Here is a 16,120-nt window from a genome sequence, read left to right as displayed (position 1 = left end):
GATGCTCTTAGTTTTGGACACAAACCATTACATTACCATCAGCGCCACGCTGTGGTATTATGAGGAGATTTATTTGAGTGAAAAGTCAGTTGGGGATATATTTTTATTTACTTCATATACTAATTTTTAAGTCAAAAACATGATACATTATTTATTTTTATTCAATTAAATTAATCCAACTATTAACATTTCAATGTTCTAAAATATATACTTCAATAAATACTATGACTTTACTATGCATTTATCCATCTTATTTTACATAACAGTTTGTATATACAAAGCACTCACTCAGGGTGATTTAGTTATCATCATTATTATACTATATAGTTATTACATAATCTATTACTATAATGTAGACTTCTATTTCTGTCTATGTTTCCTCCTGGGGACTGGCTTGACCTTTGACCTCTGAGGAGCCCAGATTGTCAATGAGGGGAAGAGTGGTCCCAGGGGGCTTGTTTGATGGATCACTGAAAGACAAGAAAAGAAGGAGATTATGTCTATATCTATCAGTTACTCCACCCCCCCCCCCCCCGCCCCGCCCCTCCCCCTCCCTCTCCCTCTCTCTCTCACTTTATCTCTGTTTTTCCCTTCCATCTGTCTGTAGGCATTCTAAGGTGTCTTACCTCTCCCCGTCTCTCTCTGTAGTATATGCAGTCTGTAGAGGGAGACAAAAATGAAAACGTGTGGTCAGTATTTTCTCAAGACACATATGATTCAGCTATTCTGTGAAATAAAGAAAGCACCCTCATCTGTGATATGGGTTACCTTAGGCTTCAGCGTGAGCCCCACTCCTACAATCTTTTTAGGGACCCCCAGAGTGTCAAAAGAGTGACTGCGCACTCGTATGGCTCTCTGAAACAACATAAAGAGAAAGTTAATAAAATTAGATATTATATGGCCACAGAAAAGGGGTTAGACAGAAAGGTGGAAAAACTGATGTGTTCTGGTACCCCATATGTTCTGATACCCCATATGTTCTGATACCCCATATTTTCTGAAAACCATATGAAAGAGTGAAGGATTCTTGCTCTAACCTTAAAATTCTCGATGAATCCTCCGCTCCCCTCAGTCGCTCCCTTCACCCCCTCAGACGACGGGAGGCTAGTCAGGGGCGGATCTCCCATCATGCACTGGGAGCGTGTGGAAAGTTCCGCCTGCAACCCCTCCAGGAGAGAGGAACGAGTGCGGAGCTTGGAAAGAGAGAAAGAGAGGGAAGGAGAGAGGGAAGCAGAAGAGGAAAGTGACAGGGGAATAGAAACTCACGGCTTCGGGTTTCTAAAGCAAGCAGACTTTTCAAATGTATTTTGGTCTCATTGCATTGGTGTTGTTTTCTGTTTACCTCTAGTCGGCTGAACCTCTCAGCCTTATAGCAGGAGATCTCTGCATTGATCAGCTTGGTCAGGAGGAACTCTCTCAACAGGGAGCTCTGGAAGACAGGCCAACAGACACTCAGTAGTCTAGAGTGGCATCCTCTCCCTGTAAGCGTATCTTCATCTGCATTGATCTGTAAGCACCTTATACCCAAATACCTTTGATTTGATTTCCTCACCTCTTTGAACATGGGGGGATCTGGGAGTGCGGGGCCAAAGGGAGGCACGTCCTCTCTGGCTGTTACTGACACCTTTAAACAGGAAGTGAGGAGGCACTGGACATAATCAACAATGTATAGATTCACCAATAAACTACAGAAATAAGCCATTGGCTATCCTCATTCATTTTTGCCTTATATGAATGGGTCAGAGATACAAGAGGTGGCTACATTTTTATTTTTTTCTTCATCTCCCTCCCACTCACCTGGAAAACATCTTCTCCTCCCCCGTCCTTGCCCCCCTCCCCTCTCCTCACCCTCCTGACCACTAGGAAACAATGTAGGAAGTGGGAGCTGATGACATCAGACAGAAAAGGGGTGTGGCCCTCCTGGTAAACCAAAGCCACGATATCATTGCCGATGTGCCTCTTCCTCTGTAGCTGTGAGGAGTGATGAGGAGGGTTGGAAGGAGGGTGAAGGTGACAGGAGTTAGGTTTAAGTGTGTGATATTAATGAGCCTAAATCAGTGCCTCTCAAATGTCTTAGTGGCCTATGGCCCAGTCATGACCCATCAGAGGGTCCCAAGTCCCAAACCCACCATTTGGGAGAACAATAGCCTAAACCCATCGTCATTAAAGATATGGATGATTGTATGACAGATTGGAACTTAGCTGACCTGTTGCGTATCTCCCTCTGTGAAGGGCAGTTTGGTAGCAACATGGAACATGATTTCCCTTCCATGGAAGGAAGTGAAGACCGCCTGTCTTCCTGTCTGGCCGTGACACACGTCCAAACCTCCTCTGAACCTAAGACAAACATTGAAGAAAGAGGGGAAGGTGTGGGAGAGACGGCGTAGAGAGAAAGAGGAAGGGGAGATTGTGAGTAAACTTCAGCAGTAGATGTCTTCTGAATCATCAAAGACATCATACAGTACAGTAATCTGGCATTTCTCCAGTAAAACATTGTCATCATTTATTGCACATTACCCTGTGAAACCCTGTAGTTGAACTGTCTCTCCCAAAAAAGAGAGAAATTCCCGAAACTCTTCACTTTCCTCATTGTTACTGAGTATATCCTCCTCTGTCAGCTAAAAAGAGGGAGAGAGTCTGAGAGGGAGTGTACATTAAACACATGCTGTCAGCACCTCAGTGAACGTAAAATGCTGCAGAGAAGGGTGAAATATGGTAACATTAAAAAACGTTAGTATCAAAAAAGGGTTGCTCATTTGTCCCTGTAGGGGCACCCTTTGAAGAACCCTTTGGGTTCCATGTAGAACCCTTTTGGGTTCCATGTTAAACCCTTCTGGGTTCTATGTTAATCCTTTCCACACAGGGTTCTAAATGGAACCCAAAAGGGTTCTACATGGAACCCAAAAGGGTTCTTCAAAGTGTACCAACAGTATCCAAGAGTGTGTCCATAACTGTGTCTATGGTACAGTTATCTACCTGTCCTTCCCTCTGGTTCAAGACGCCAAACTTGAAATTCTTAGAGACTCTGTGCTCATCAAATGCTGTTATCAGCTCTGGGGCCTGAGAGAGAGAGGGAGAAAGAGGAAAAGAGATCGATAGAGAGAGGTGGGTGGGGAGTGTCACATTTGTGTCTGGTTACAGAGGTCATTTGAATGTGAAACATTAGGGAATATAGAGTACCTTGAGATAGCTGACCACCTCAAACCTGGGGACAGTCACATTGTCACAAAGCATCTGGAAAAAACATGATGGTTGAAGGGTCAGTTTAGTGTTTGTCTCTGCATGATTGAGTGCCAATAGTATTAGATATTGATGAGATGGTAATTGATTGATTCATTATTTGACAAAGTAACCGTAACAGTATGAGGGATATTTACTAATACCTTGGCCAACTCCACAGTAGAAGGGATGCTAGGGAACAGAGAGACAGAGAAAACTCCATGCAAAGAGCATTCCTTCATTCTGTGAAAAAAACACAGAGAGAGTGTACATCATAACTGATTACTCATGTACTTGTTGGAGGGTTTTACATCATTTGTTTTGCAATCAAGAATATCAGAAAGAGGACCTTTGATGTTCTCACAATATGTCACTACTCTATCTCTAGTAACCACTTCTCCTATATGACCAAACATGTATAAATACAGTTAACTATAGTAGCCAGGGACCACAGTTGTAAATTAGCCGGCTGGCTAAAACTGGCACATTTACCGACATTTTGATTAATGTGCATTATCCCTGTAAAACTAAATTTCATAAAATAAAGTATTCCACCCATTTTATAACAATAGACATGTGAATATAAACCTTAGTATAATTCTCAGCCTCTTCTCCTCTTCCTCCAAACAGACAGAGAGAACAAGGGGTCCCAGAGTGGAGTCCACTGCAGTGAACGAGTGATGATACTGACAGAAGAGAGAGGGAGGGGGAGAGAGAGAGTTTAATTGAAAAAATACACATAGCTGCAATACAGTGGCCAGTGGTACAGATTAGCTTTTATTAGTCTCCATTGTTACTATCCAATGAATAAAATAGAATAGAATAGAATAGAATAGAATAGAATAGAATAGAATCAGCTCCATGAAAGGTACTGTAGGCCTACTGACTCTCGACCGGAAGAACTCCTGGTACATTTTGGCGTCGCTGTCTCTCTCCATGATGTCATAGCTCTCTGGGCCTAGGCCATACTGGGAGGATGTGGGACTCATCTCCGCAAACCTCTCCAGTGGGGGGTCTATCCAGTAGCCTCCCAGCTTTGGTGGCAGGATGAGGGGAAGGTCGCCCCCTATCTTTAACAGCTGAGACTTTAAAAAAAAAAAGGGGTGAGGTGATGATTAAAAAGCTGTCCATAAAACCATTGTTTTTGTCCAATTATAGATCTACCGGTATTTCATAAATAAGTTGTTTGTATGTATAGATGATGTTTGGTGATGATGAGATATCCTCCAAATAATGACATAAGCTTTATGAGACACAGGGGAACTGTGCTGATTTAATGTGTTATGATTGTTATTACTGTTGTGATGTCAATGTTTAGGGAAACAAAATGCCTGCATGGAATAGGAAAATGAAAGGTCAATGTCAAAACACACACGCATGCATGCACACACCCACACACCCACACACACACACACACACAGAACTATTCACTCACACAATGTCGTGACAGTATATTTCATGAAAACATATCATGAAAGACCAACCTTTAAAGGTAGAGGGAATTCACAGCGCTGTTCATCTAGCCTGCTGCCCTGAGATGAAAAGGAGACGAGCACAGGGTTAGGACTGCCTAATGAGAAAACTCTAATACTCAGGCTTGACTGAGCAAACCAGGGAGGGGGAAATTGTACCATGAACTCACCTGAAGCTTTTCAATGATCTCAAACAGCTCTGTTACCTTTAATAACAAACACAGACAGTCAGACAAAGACAAAGGAAAAGGAAAAGGAGAAACATGAGAGGGAAAGAGGAACAACACAAGACAGTTCTCTCATGGAGATTAGCCTTCTGTCATGATGTGATCAACTTATTACAGTAAATGCAGAAAGGATATTGTGATGATAATGGTCATATGGTGACGCTGTTGTTCTTACCCTCTGGTTGCTGCTGGCAGAGAGAAAAGGTTTGGTCTCGCTGGAGGGAGAATCCAGGATATCCAAAATGCTGTGTTCTAAAGATTCTGGTCTGCAGCAACAGGTGGAGTGACAGAGGAGAGAAATACAACTCATCACTAATCATTTCTCTCTTCATTCGAGGGCTAAGGGATTCAAGAGGGTGCCAGTATAAAATGGCTAGCTCGAGGACAAATTACAGCAACTGGATAAAAGGTAAATAAAGGTTATTGTGAAGTTGAACTTACCGCGTTTCATTCCCACATGTGAATCTGTCCACACTGTAAATAGGGAAGTGGCAACAGCTTAGAGCAGAGAATGTACACTGAGCGCTACTTTTATGAACAACATTAAATTTCAGGAAAAATTATCTGTAAAAGAGATTTTGAAACAAAGCATGTAATTTCTCCTCTAACACTGTGAGTTTTTACTCACCCTCCATATGCCCCAAAAGTTAAACTTCTTTTTCTGGAGAAGAACTTGTCATTCCTCCTCTCTCTCTCCATCGTTCTATGTGAGTGAGAGAGAGCTTGTGTGTGCCAGTGTGCTATGGAGTCAATCAGTACTGCTTAGGGATGAATTAATTCACTCTATCACTCCCTTTCCCCTCCTCTCTGCCCCCTGCCTCTCACTCATTTAATCTCTCTCTACTTCCTTCCCTCTATCCTGCTGTCAGCTAGATGGGCAACATTAACCCACTCATGGCCACACAGGCACACACTGATGGAGAATAAGCCGCCATGACCCCTGACATACAGCGCATGTATAAAACAGACACAGTGAGGCCGGTCCTCATCGATTGCCATGCTCTAATAAACACACATGGTGGTCTCACACACTGGCTGTGTGTAAAGATAGACTTGGAAATAAATAAAGAAACGGCTGAGAGATTGTCTCTTAGACCTGTTACCCTTTGAGTCAGTGAGAACCATCAATTATTGACAGCACACACTGAGAGAGAGGAGCAAGACAGCGGGAGGGAGAGGAAGGGGTGGGCATGGGTGGGGACTCTGAGGAGGCACACTGCTAAAGGGGAAATATAAAGGAGGAGTAAAGGGGGGATACAAAAATATGTAGTGAATGGTTATGTACACATGGATTAAAATGGATAGGCCCTAAATCAATGGCATTCTTTGGTGGTTGGTGTCCAATATCATTTACATCATAATGGCATGTTGAAAATGTTTTACTGCTCAATAGGACCTCAATATGGACCTAAATTCCTGGCAAACACTTAAAAATAAGTCACGAAGTGGGCTGGGCAGTTTCCAAACTGCTCTTAAATCCCACTCCCACAGCCCCTATTCCCACCAATGACATGTTATTCTCTCCCCTTCGTGTAACCATTAGATACTTATTTATGCCAGTCTTCTAAGCGCCTCTTATCAATTGGTTGATTATTTACTGTAAGCATAGATTCAAATTCAAAATTCAGTTGATTGATGAGTCACAGAATACGCCCTCTCATAAGCGGGCAACTGAGTCTCATTCGCCTGCTAAAACGCCACTCAAAATAGATTGAACTCTCAATGGCTAAAATGCTAAACAATGAATTTCGTCTACACCCATTACTATACACACAGCAGACGCGCGGAAGTTGGCTTTTCGTAGACAACGTTATGTTATTAATTTGTGCAACATATTCTCCAATGCAATGGAGTTAGTAATCTAGTTTTACAGACAGTCTACGTTCGAAGCAAGAACAGAACGCCAACAATCTTCTGCCTGAATTGTTGGAATCCACGCGGTTTAACGTCTTTATACGAAAGAGGAGCATTCCGACGTTAGCGTTCATTTTGAGCAAACCTGGCTAGCTACTTTTTTGTCCCCATAACTGGTGCAAATGTTTTGGGGTTTAGAAATGTAGCTAGTCACACAAGCCAGCTAACTTACTATTTGTATTTGGTGCAATTTTGATTTTGGTCCTTATTGGTCATACCTATTTGCTTGTACTATCATACGATTGGCTTCGGTGGAGCATTACAATTATCTTTCCTCTCTCATTGTTAGCTAGCTAGCTAATGATGACATGACAGCTGCCTACCTGAGCAGTTCAAGTTCTGATCTAGTCAGCTAGCTAGATAGCCACACGTTGACAATAATCATCAACCGGTTGGTAACTTTCGACCAGGTTATCGGCTAACGATCAAGACAACTTCAGTTCAAGGTTAGCCAATGATAAAAAATGATTTTGACCTGGTAGCATGTTTTACTTCTTCAACTGAATTAACTCCAGTATGTCATGTATTGTCATACATTGACCCTCTCCCGTGTCCCATAACAGAATGTTAGGGAACTGCGGGATGCTGGAGCGGGACAAGAGGGCGCTTCGGAAGCGCTCAGTGGCTCTCTGCAAAGAGATGGTGGTGGACGAGCTACTCATTCAGTCGCTGCAGGCAGACGACATTCTCACCGACAACATGGCAGAGAGCATTCTGGTAAATTCCTATCTTTAACACTCTTCAGTGTCAAACTCAGTTTCCTTTGCGGTTGTTCTGTCTACACAGATTCTGTTCTGCGTTTTCTTGACTCATATCAGTTAATTCAGGTATACATTGATTTATGTGAATGTCTGGCTGGTGGAGGCAGAAATCACAATACAAGCTCATTGTAATGAATGAAATTGATTGAGCAAAGGTTGCAAGCACAGGTGTACTTGACCTTGCTGTGTAGTTGTTCTAATCTCTGTTGACTGTTTTTTTTCCCCAGGCTGAGCTGACTAATCAAAAGCGGAACTGGCGTCTGCTGTCACTCCTGCCCAAGCGTGGACCCAGAGCATTCAACAGCTTCTGCACGGCCCTGAGAGACACAGAGCAGCAGCACCTGTGTGTCCTACTCACAGAGTCACCAGAGAGAGACAGTAGTGAGAGGCAGACAGAGGTGAGTGTGCAGCATTGACTGTCATTACACCGTCCCATACCGTTTCACATTACTCTCAACATAATCCTCAGACTGCGCACCCTGCTCTTAGAGTCTGCAGACTGAAGCAGAGACAGGGAAAGAAACAGAAACAGAGCAACAGCACCCATGTAGCCTGGTCACACAGTCACCAGAGAGGGAGAGGGATGGGGAGAGAGAGGTGAGCACTACAGCATACCTTTCCTACAAGAGTCAAGAGATAGGGAGAGGTATGGGGAGAAAGAGGTGACCACCTGACATTAGCCTCAATCTGTGTGCCCTACTCAGAGTACCCAGACATAGTCATTAGACAGAGAAGAAGAGAGAGTGGAGGACAGCGGGGAGAGCAGCACCACACCGCTCCCAACCCAAGCTTCAGGCGGCTGCCTGCTCACAGAATCCACGTCCCTAGACAGGGAGAGAGACAGCGACAGGGAGGAGAAGAGGGACAGTGAAAGAAAGAGGGAGAAGAAGAGAGACAGGGGCGAGGTGAGAGTCACATACCACACCCAGCCTAAGCTAGAGCTGGCTGTTCAGGTATTCACACTGCAGGAGAGGCACTGACTGGAAAGCTAAGAATACAAGTTTCTGCTGGGTCATTGAAAAACAACAACAAAGGATGAAATGCAGCTCAATAAGTTGATTTCATTGCTAGCTCATTCTGGTTCACTTTATTATACACATTATTACGTTATAATAAACTGAATTAAAGTTATTGGCAGATGATGGATAAATGGTGTCAAACATACTGTTTTTCAAAAAGGAGAGTTTACAGGTAGAAATGTCCTTGTACTGTCAGATTCCCTTGTATCCCAGTACATATGACAATTAAATTTGAACTTAAACTCATATTGTCTCATTCTAATTTTACCAGAGATTTGTGCACTCTCCCTTACCGCTGCCCATACAGGAGGAAATGGTTGCAGCGAAGAGAGCCAGAACGCACGGTGAGTAGAGCTGCATTCATGATCACAATGTTTTGTCTTCAGCAATTAGGTTCACAATATTTGTGTGTTTCCTAGGAGATTGTGGTAGAAGCAGGGAGCGAGGGTTTGTTTTTGTTTTGGTGTGTAAAAGGAAAAGAAAAAAATGTAATCAGTCTGTTAGTTGATTTCCTCATGCACACAAATAGAAACTAGAATAGTTTTGTTGATATAAACATCTCTCTTGAATGTCTGGTTATACAACCATATCAGTGTGGGAAGTGGGAGAGCGGCAGCTTTGTTGCGCGGCTAGCTACTCTCGACACCTGCAGGCGCCACACCCCGTGGACCTCTCACAGAGCTGTAGTACAAAGGTTATTACGCTACTGTTACTAATAGTGTGCATTGAACTTCCTAATCAAGGCTAAAGTGTTGCACAAACATGCAGTCCTGAATGTAACACAGCCCTCAGGCGTTTTGGGATGTTTGCCATTTTCATAGAGGCATAGTATTGTCTAGTAATAATCTTTTTAGAGAGTTCATGCATATTGTGTTGAACTTGAAAACCATGCAGAGAGCAATAGAAGAAGCCCTTTGTGTTTCAGAGTCCATGGAGATGTGTCTGGATGCAGACAGTCCCATCATCACACCTGTTCTTCCCTGTACACATGACTTCTACCTCTCCCACTGGCAACAGGTAAATCACCTCTCTCTATGTTCTGTCAACATGACTAGGTGAACCAGCGTCCACATCTGGTATTTCTACATGTTAGGCTGTGGATGGAACTACTAGTCACTGCATGCAGGTGAAACTCGTATCTCTGCTTAGTGTTATATATTTATTCCTGTATTTGAAATGGCTACAACTGCTGTAACACAACAGAGTTATACTCGTCCCCTTGGAGCAATTAGTTTTGGTTTAGCAGCCGATGCAACAAAGACATACTTGTGCAGCCACTTCAAAATCTATATGTTCGTGTAAGCCTATGCCCTGTGTGTCCTACCAGCAGATGTTCACACTGTCCCCAAAGGTATCGCTCCCCCCCCCCCCCCCCCCTCAGTGTAAGTCTCAGCTGCTGTAGCGCCTCTGCAGTCCTATTTAAACAGGCTGTGTAAACAGACCTTAACAGGGGAACCCCACTGGTCTGTAGAAGTCATCATTTTCCCACAGACCCAAGTTTGACAGGAAATGGGTAGAATTTGTGGCCCATCTGTGGGGAACGGTACACGTCCTCCTCAGGTTGGGAGTGAGTCATCACTCATCTCCAGTCATGCATGAAACTGTCTTTGAAGTACAGTGACAGAAAAAGTAGCGGTTACAGTAATTACAGTACAGTAATTACAAGTACAGACTTGTTTCCTTTAGGTAACATTTATCTCTTTTTTTAACCATGCCTTCTTATCTCTCTCTCTCTCTCTCTCCATCCATCCCTCCCTACCTCCCCTCCCAGTCCTACAGTATGAGCTCGTCTCCGCGCGGCCTGGCCCTGGTGATCAGTAACGTGACCTTTGACCCTTGTGCTCCTGATCTTGACCCCCGTAAGGGAGGGGAGGTGGACGAGGAGGTCCTCAGGAAGGTCTTCACTGAGCTGGACTACCAGGTCACTGTCCAGAGAGACCTCACTGCTCAGGTAACACACACACACACACACACATTGAACTATCAACAACCAATACAACACACATGCCACACAAACACTTTGCCTTGGCAGTGTGAGTAGGGCCAACAACCCACAGGAACCAGACTCCTAAAGAGTGTCAAAGAGTCTTACTGCACACAGCAGTAGGTAAACAGCACAGGCTTTACTATCAGTAGACCCCCTCTGAGGCTCCATTCAGTGGCACTGAGGCACTTATGTAACTTGCACTTCAAAGGGGCCTGTTGTACACAAGGTGTTAATGAAGACTGGTGTTTTAAAGCATCAGTCTGGCCATAGGCGTTTGTTTACAGTGCAGATACCTACTTGTTAAAGCTTCTTCTGCATATAAGCCAATCCAGGGGGCAGCTTTGATGGGCCCTACTTCCCCCCTCCCCCTCTCCCTCTGACAGGGCATGCGGGCGTGCATTGAGCAGTTCCGTCGGCGGCAGGACCACCAGACAGTGTCCAGCTGTGTGGTGTGTCTGCTCTCTCACGGCGTTGAGGGGGCCATCTATGGAACAGACGGACAGCTACTGGAGGTGTGTGTGTGTGTGTGTGTGTGTGTGTGTGTGTGTGTGTGTGTGTGTGTGTGTGTGTGTGCGCGCGCGCGCGTGTGTTTCTCCTTGATAGTTGAACCAACTCATTCAGCGAAGAGAACTGAAAGTGTTGCTTTTTTTTCAAAATAGTCATTTATTCTTTCTCTCTCTTTCTCAGTTGGACTGGGTGTTTGAGGCGTTTGATAATGCCCACTGTCCTTTGCTGCAGAACAAACCCAAGATGTTCTTCATCCAGGCCTGCAGGGGAGGTGAGCTTCCAAGTCTCTCTCTCTCTCTCTCTCCCTCCCTCCCTCAAATTAAAGTCTTAGCTTAGCTTACTGCTATAACTATCCTCATCTAACCTGTCTGTCTCTTCCTGTCAGAGGAGATGGACTGTGGTGTGGAGCAGTCAGACGGGCCAGAGAGGACCCAGTCACCTGGCTGTGAACAGAGAGATGCAGGGAGGGGAGAGGAGGATGGAGACACGAGACTGAGGGAGGAGAGAGGACGGCTGAGGATCAAACTTCCCCAGCGTTCTGACATGATCTGTGGCTTCGCCTCCCTCAAAGGTGAGTGTGTTTCTCTCTCTCTCTCTCTCTCTCTCTGTCTGGATGGGCGGACGGACGTGCAGGCCTGTGTGTGTGTGTGTGTGTGTGTGTGTGTGTGTGTGTGTGTGTGTGTGTGTGTGTGTGTGTGTGTGTTTGTTTGTACTCAGGTGACTGACAATATGTGTGTTTGTGAGACTTGATTTTAGTCTCTAATGGCATATGTGGTGTGTGTTGTGTTTTAACCTGTATTTGGGTGTGTATCTAAGTGCACTAGACTATAGTCTGCTGTATTTGATTTCTTCCTGATAGGCACTGCAGCCATGAGGAACACCAAGAGAGGGTCCTGGTTCATTCAAGAACTCAACTCAGCACTCCGCCTCCGAACCAAAGACACACACCTCTCAGATATAATGGTGCAGGTAAAGACACACACACACACAAGCCACAGTCATAGACACTGGTAAAGGAATACAGTCGTGATTCAATATCTAGTGAATGTATATCTAACCTGGCCGTCTTCCTTCCCCAGGTGAATGGGCGTATTAAAGAGAGGGAGGGTTATGCCCCAGGAACTGCCCACCATCGCTGCAAGGAGATGTCGGAATTCACCAGCTCCCTCTGCAAAGACCTCTACCTATTCCCCAAGTACCACCCGCAGTACTGATACACACACACACACACACACACACATTCTGACCCTACTCACACACACACATTCCACCCCCATTACTGCCACGCACTCACACACACACAGAGGATTTATTCACTCACATTTGCTGTGCAAATTCCCAGACACACATTCCTCACACACACACACATACACACAGAAACTCTGGAAAATGGAACAAGTTTATGTTAATCTACATGTACTTGGTAATGGGCATGACATTGGTATACAGCTGCTTCTGTGTTTCAGCTAAGCTAAGCTTATTCATATATGTGTGTGTGTGTGTGTGTGTTTCTATGCCAGTTAAAAGTAGGATTTAAATATTCTATGAAGTATCCTTTTGACACAGATTTTTCGCGCTTTTGATTTCTTACTAAACAGTAACTTTTGGGTTTCAAGATGACTTTTAAAGATGTATTTTCTACGCAGATCTATTTTTATCGGTTTAATTTTTTTTACGCAAATCCCTTATCAGTCTGTTTTTGTAAGGATTTTAATGCTGTTTGTATGAAAACAATATGTTTATTTTGAAATGCATGACTATGTACATATGTTCCTGTAGGCCACTAGACTCATAGACAGGGGGCAGTGTAGAATGATAGGTTGTTGCAGCTTCAGAGGAAAATACATTTCAACACCCTCCCGCTTCCTAGTATTTCAGAGACCTCCAATGAAGTACATTCTTAGAAGTAGAGTTAGTCACCAATGATTGACAATTCAGTTGATCATTTGAGTTATTGATCTGAGCACTGTGCTGATGAGGCTCTCCTTTAAGATTGGCTGTGTGGACAACAACTCACTGACTGTAGAGTCATGACCATTTCTCTGCCAGATAACTGTCCCCGTTCTCCCACCTCTACCTCACTGAGAAGGTGGCCGTTGACAAGTTAGCAATACTTTACATCAGGTAGCTTAAAGAAAAAATAAACACATCTTGGCGTTCGCTACTTCCTAGGTATCCACAAGAGGAGGTACCCCTAGATGTATCATCTGCATGAAGTATCCTTTTAACTGTAGGCTATAGAAATACATAGCCATCATGGGATGACTTCAGAGTTGTGTTCCTCCGGCCCCTCATGGTGGTGGTCTGCCAGGGGAATGTGGTGCAAGTGTAGGGGTCTGCAATCTATGAACTCCAATGTTTACGACCACCCTGACACCCAATAGTATTTCCCCTCTGTCGACATGCCCCCCCCCCCCCCCCTCCAGTAAGATGTAAGTTCACTGTATTTCGGTGGTTGTTTATTTACAAAGATATGAAATATAGTATGGATTGATTTCTAAAGCAGCTATTTTGCAACTATTGCAAGCAAGCTATAGTATGAAATTTACTTGTTAACATGTTATGCAGGTGCATGTGCCACAAGAGAAAGATATATTACCTAAGTGGTATATTTACAGTATGCTGTATTGAGTTTGTGTCGTGGAAATCTAGGCTTACCACTTAGTATTTGGTGAGACTCTGCACAAATAGGCACGTACACAATATATGTTCTATTTACTTGTTTTAATGATTGCAAGCATGGCAGTCTGTTTCTAACCAAGAAACAAACTGTTTCTAACCCAAAACAAAGTTACAAGCATACATTTATACTTTCAAAGCACCGCAGGGCGGGTCTTCACATATTCTTATCTGCCTTTCAACATTGAAGCAGTTGGGTAACCTTAAACAGTTGGGTCTTGTACATCGTACATCTTGCTTAAATGCCTTGTCAGCTACACATCCTCATGTCAAGCTTTTAGCACAGTTCATAAGCAATACTTCTACTTCTCTATTCTATTAGTCTACTCAAGTCATCAGCAAAGGGTGACTTTCAGGTCACACAGTTTCTATAGACAAACATTCATTACATGATTAATGCTTTAATGAATGAATTAAATGATTAGTATTATGAACATTATTAACGCTTACCAGCATTTCATATTACAGATACTTATTGACCCATTACAGTTTGACAGTGACATAGGAAGACAATAAACACATAGTGTCGGAGTGACACATGAGCAATGTTGACGTTTTCCTAGAACAGAGCAGACGAGTGTGTGTTCATACAACAGTGTTGTAGTGAAAGGTGGATATGATAGAATAGTATTGATTGAGAGGTAAACCAACCAGTAACAGAGGAGGTGTGTTGTGCTTATCTGCAGTATAAGCTCTGTATGAAGTACTCCTGGTAGAAGTTGCCCTTACCCTTTCCCAATCCTAACCTTGACCATGGCGGGGGGGGGGGGGGGGACGACGACAATGCAAAACTGACCTTAGATCAGCATGTAGAGGTAACTTCATCCTACTGTGTATGAAGTACAGAGGGGTCTGGTTCTATGTCAGGCTATTGGGAGGGGGGAGGGGGGATAATACATGTTCTTATCAATAACTGATGACTGCCAAGTGTTCATGACAATAAACAACCCTCTGTTTTTTCTATGAAATATCGACTCTGTATGAACTCTGTGTTTGGATATATTTGTGTGTGAGTTTGTGTACTATGCATGCTATACTATATTCTGAACCTTGTTGCTGTGTTTGTTTGTTTGTTTACCTCTCCCTCCCAGGCAGTGTACAGTCTGTTCTGTCTCTCCGGTGTAGTATAACCCACTCGTAGCCCTGATTCCGCTGCACTAAGGACTATCTATGCTATTGCTACCCCAAATGCATCTCTATGAGACAGACCACTACCACAGCGATAATGTTCTCTGTGTATCAGATAGAGCCTCAGCCAGCTGTCCATAGTCATTCTCTCCAGACACACACACACTCACACACTCCCCTTGGTCGGAGTGACACATTTTTCGATGGCCACTGCCACGCTCTGAGATTAGGCTGTTATGTGGAGGCGTGTGGACCACAAAGCAGGGCAGGGTTAAAGGGATTGACGGGGGCCGTCTCTTTCCGAGGTTGTTATGTGCAGGCCTGTATCATCAGTCTGAAAGGGGAACAGGGGAAAGGGTAGGATTGGGAGGGGTAGTAAATATAGTAGATAAATACAAAGATATTGTAGAAAAAGTTAATTTATCAGATCAGTGGTCTGTATCTCAGGGGTGCGTCTAAATTGTCTAAAACGGTCTCCTCTCCTCCATCCCCAACCTGTTGGTTTCTACCTTACATGTGGAGTGTGATTTCTGAGAATCATCAGGCAACAGAGGAGGCAGGGAGGAAAGGAAGCTACTTTAGACAATTGACATGCACCACCACATAGAAAACTAGCAGTGCCGAAGGGACTTGATAGGTTTAAACAATATGGTGATTGCTCCACCTTGCCATCCAATGGGCTTATGAGAGCTTCAGCCATAATGCTTATTGGGGGAGTGTTTTGCACAAGGCAAGGAGATGGGGGGGGGGGGTGGGGGGGGGTGCGGGTAGGGGTGAGGTGTTTTGATAGAGGGGGAGGTCTGGAGCATGTGAAGGGTTTGGGGATAGCCTTGCATCATTGGCTGATGAGGTGAGACCTGTCATGGGCGGTGTCATGTGCATGTCCCTCCTCACGTTGCAGGGGCTGCCCTGTGGAGGGATGGCATCTCCCCTCCTTCTCCTCCCCCACCTCACCCTCACCCCTGTCCAAACAAGAACACCCCATCCAAAACCACACATCTAATGGCCTCACTGGTCCGTGTGTGCTGCTCAGGGGAGCAGGGTGTGTGTCAGTATCAGTGTCGTTAATGCAAGCCCCCCTGTGCGTGCGTGCTTGTGTGTGTGTGTGTGTGTTTGTGTGGGGGGCTTACGTGAGCCCCTCTGTGAGTGTGTGTGTGGCTAGGTGTCTGCAGTTCTAATAAAGGAAAGCACTGCGTTCTTCGCTGCC

The 16,120-nt window shown here is 44.3% G+C and overlaps 2 protein-coding genes across 4 annotated transcripts; one reads left to right on the top strand and one right to left on the bottom strand.

Annotated features, from left to right (window-relative positions):
- Nucleotides 1–97: 97 nt before the first annotated feature.
- On the bottom strand, nucleotides 98–5,617 carry rap1gapl (RAP1 GTPase activating protein-like; the record flags this gene model as incomplete). 3 transcript variants are annotated; one of them, XM_083678085.1, is made up of 19 exons in its annotated part: nucleotides 98–470; nucleotides 627–658; nucleotides 769–855; nucleotides 1,038–1,193; nucleotides 1,343–1,429; nucleotides 1,553–1,648; nucleotides 1,798–1,971; nucleotides 2,208–2,337; nucleotides 2,518–2,618; nucleotides 2,977–3,060; nucleotides 3,181–3,234; nucleotides 3,384–3,462; nucleotides 3,808–3,905; nucleotides 4,107–4,304; nucleotides 4,704–4,751; nucleotides 4,862–4,897; nucleotides 5,094–5,184; nucleotides 5,360–5,392; nucleotides 5,547–5,617. In XM_083678085.1, 19 exons carry the CDS (start codon nucleotides 5,615–5,617, stop codon nucleotides 371–373), a joined length of 1,755 nt encoding a protein of 584 aa, XP_083534211.1. In that variant the 3' UTR covers nucleotides 98–370. The 3 variants fall into 3 exon arrangements, with proteins under 3 accessions (XP_083534211.1, XP_083534212.1, XP_083534213.1); XM_083678086.1 differs by having other exon boundaries at nucleotides 1,553–1,624; XM_083678087.1 differs by having other exon boundaries at nucleotides 5,094–5,179; nucleotides 5,547–5,611.
- Nucleotides 5,618–6,713: 1,096 nt separating this feature from the next.
- On the top strand, nucleotides 6,714–14,575 carry casp2 (caspase 2, apoptosis-related cysteine peptidase). Its single transcript, XM_083678090.1, has 11 exons — nucleotides 6,714–7,278; nucleotides 7,396–7,549; nucleotides 7,821–7,991; nucleotides 8,884–8,956; nucleotides 9,538–9,629; nucleotides 10,384–10,563; nucleotides 10,983–11,111; nucleotides 11,287–11,377; nucleotides 11,492–11,677; nucleotides 11,966–12,075; nucleotides 12,186–14,575. The coding sequence occupies exons 2-11, from the start codon at nucleotides 7,397–7,399 to the stop codon at nucleotides 12,318–12,320; spliced, it is 1,320 nt and encodes a 439-aa protein (XP_083534216.1). The 5' UTR covers nucleotides 6,714–7,278; nucleotide 7,396; the 3' UTR covers nucleotides 12,321–14,575.
- The last annotated feature ends 1,545 nt before the right edge of the window (nucleotides 14,576–16,120 follow it).

This window comes from Argentina silus (genome assembly GCF_951799395.1).
Source record: "Argentina silus genome assembly, chromosome: 10".
Taxonomy (NCBI): domain Eukaryota; kingdom Metazoa; phylum Chordata; class Actinopteri; order Argentiniformes; family Argentinidae; genus Argentina; species Argentina silus.
This window is presented reverse-complemented; position numbering and strand designations above follow the sequence as displayed.

Coding starts and splice junctions, on each gene's coding strand:
- casp2 (XM_083678090.1), top strand. CDS start 7,397: ATGTTAGGGAACTGCGGGATGCTGGAGCGGGACAAGAGGGCGCTTCGG. Junction 7,992..8,883: donor GTAGTGAGAGGCAGACAGAG/GTGAGTGTGCAG, acceptor TAATTTTACCAG/AGATTTGTGCACTCTCCCTT. Junction 11,678..11,965: donor TGGCTTCGCCTCCCTCAAAG/GTGAGTGTGTTT, acceptor TCTTCCTGATAG/GCACTGCAGCCATGAGGAAC.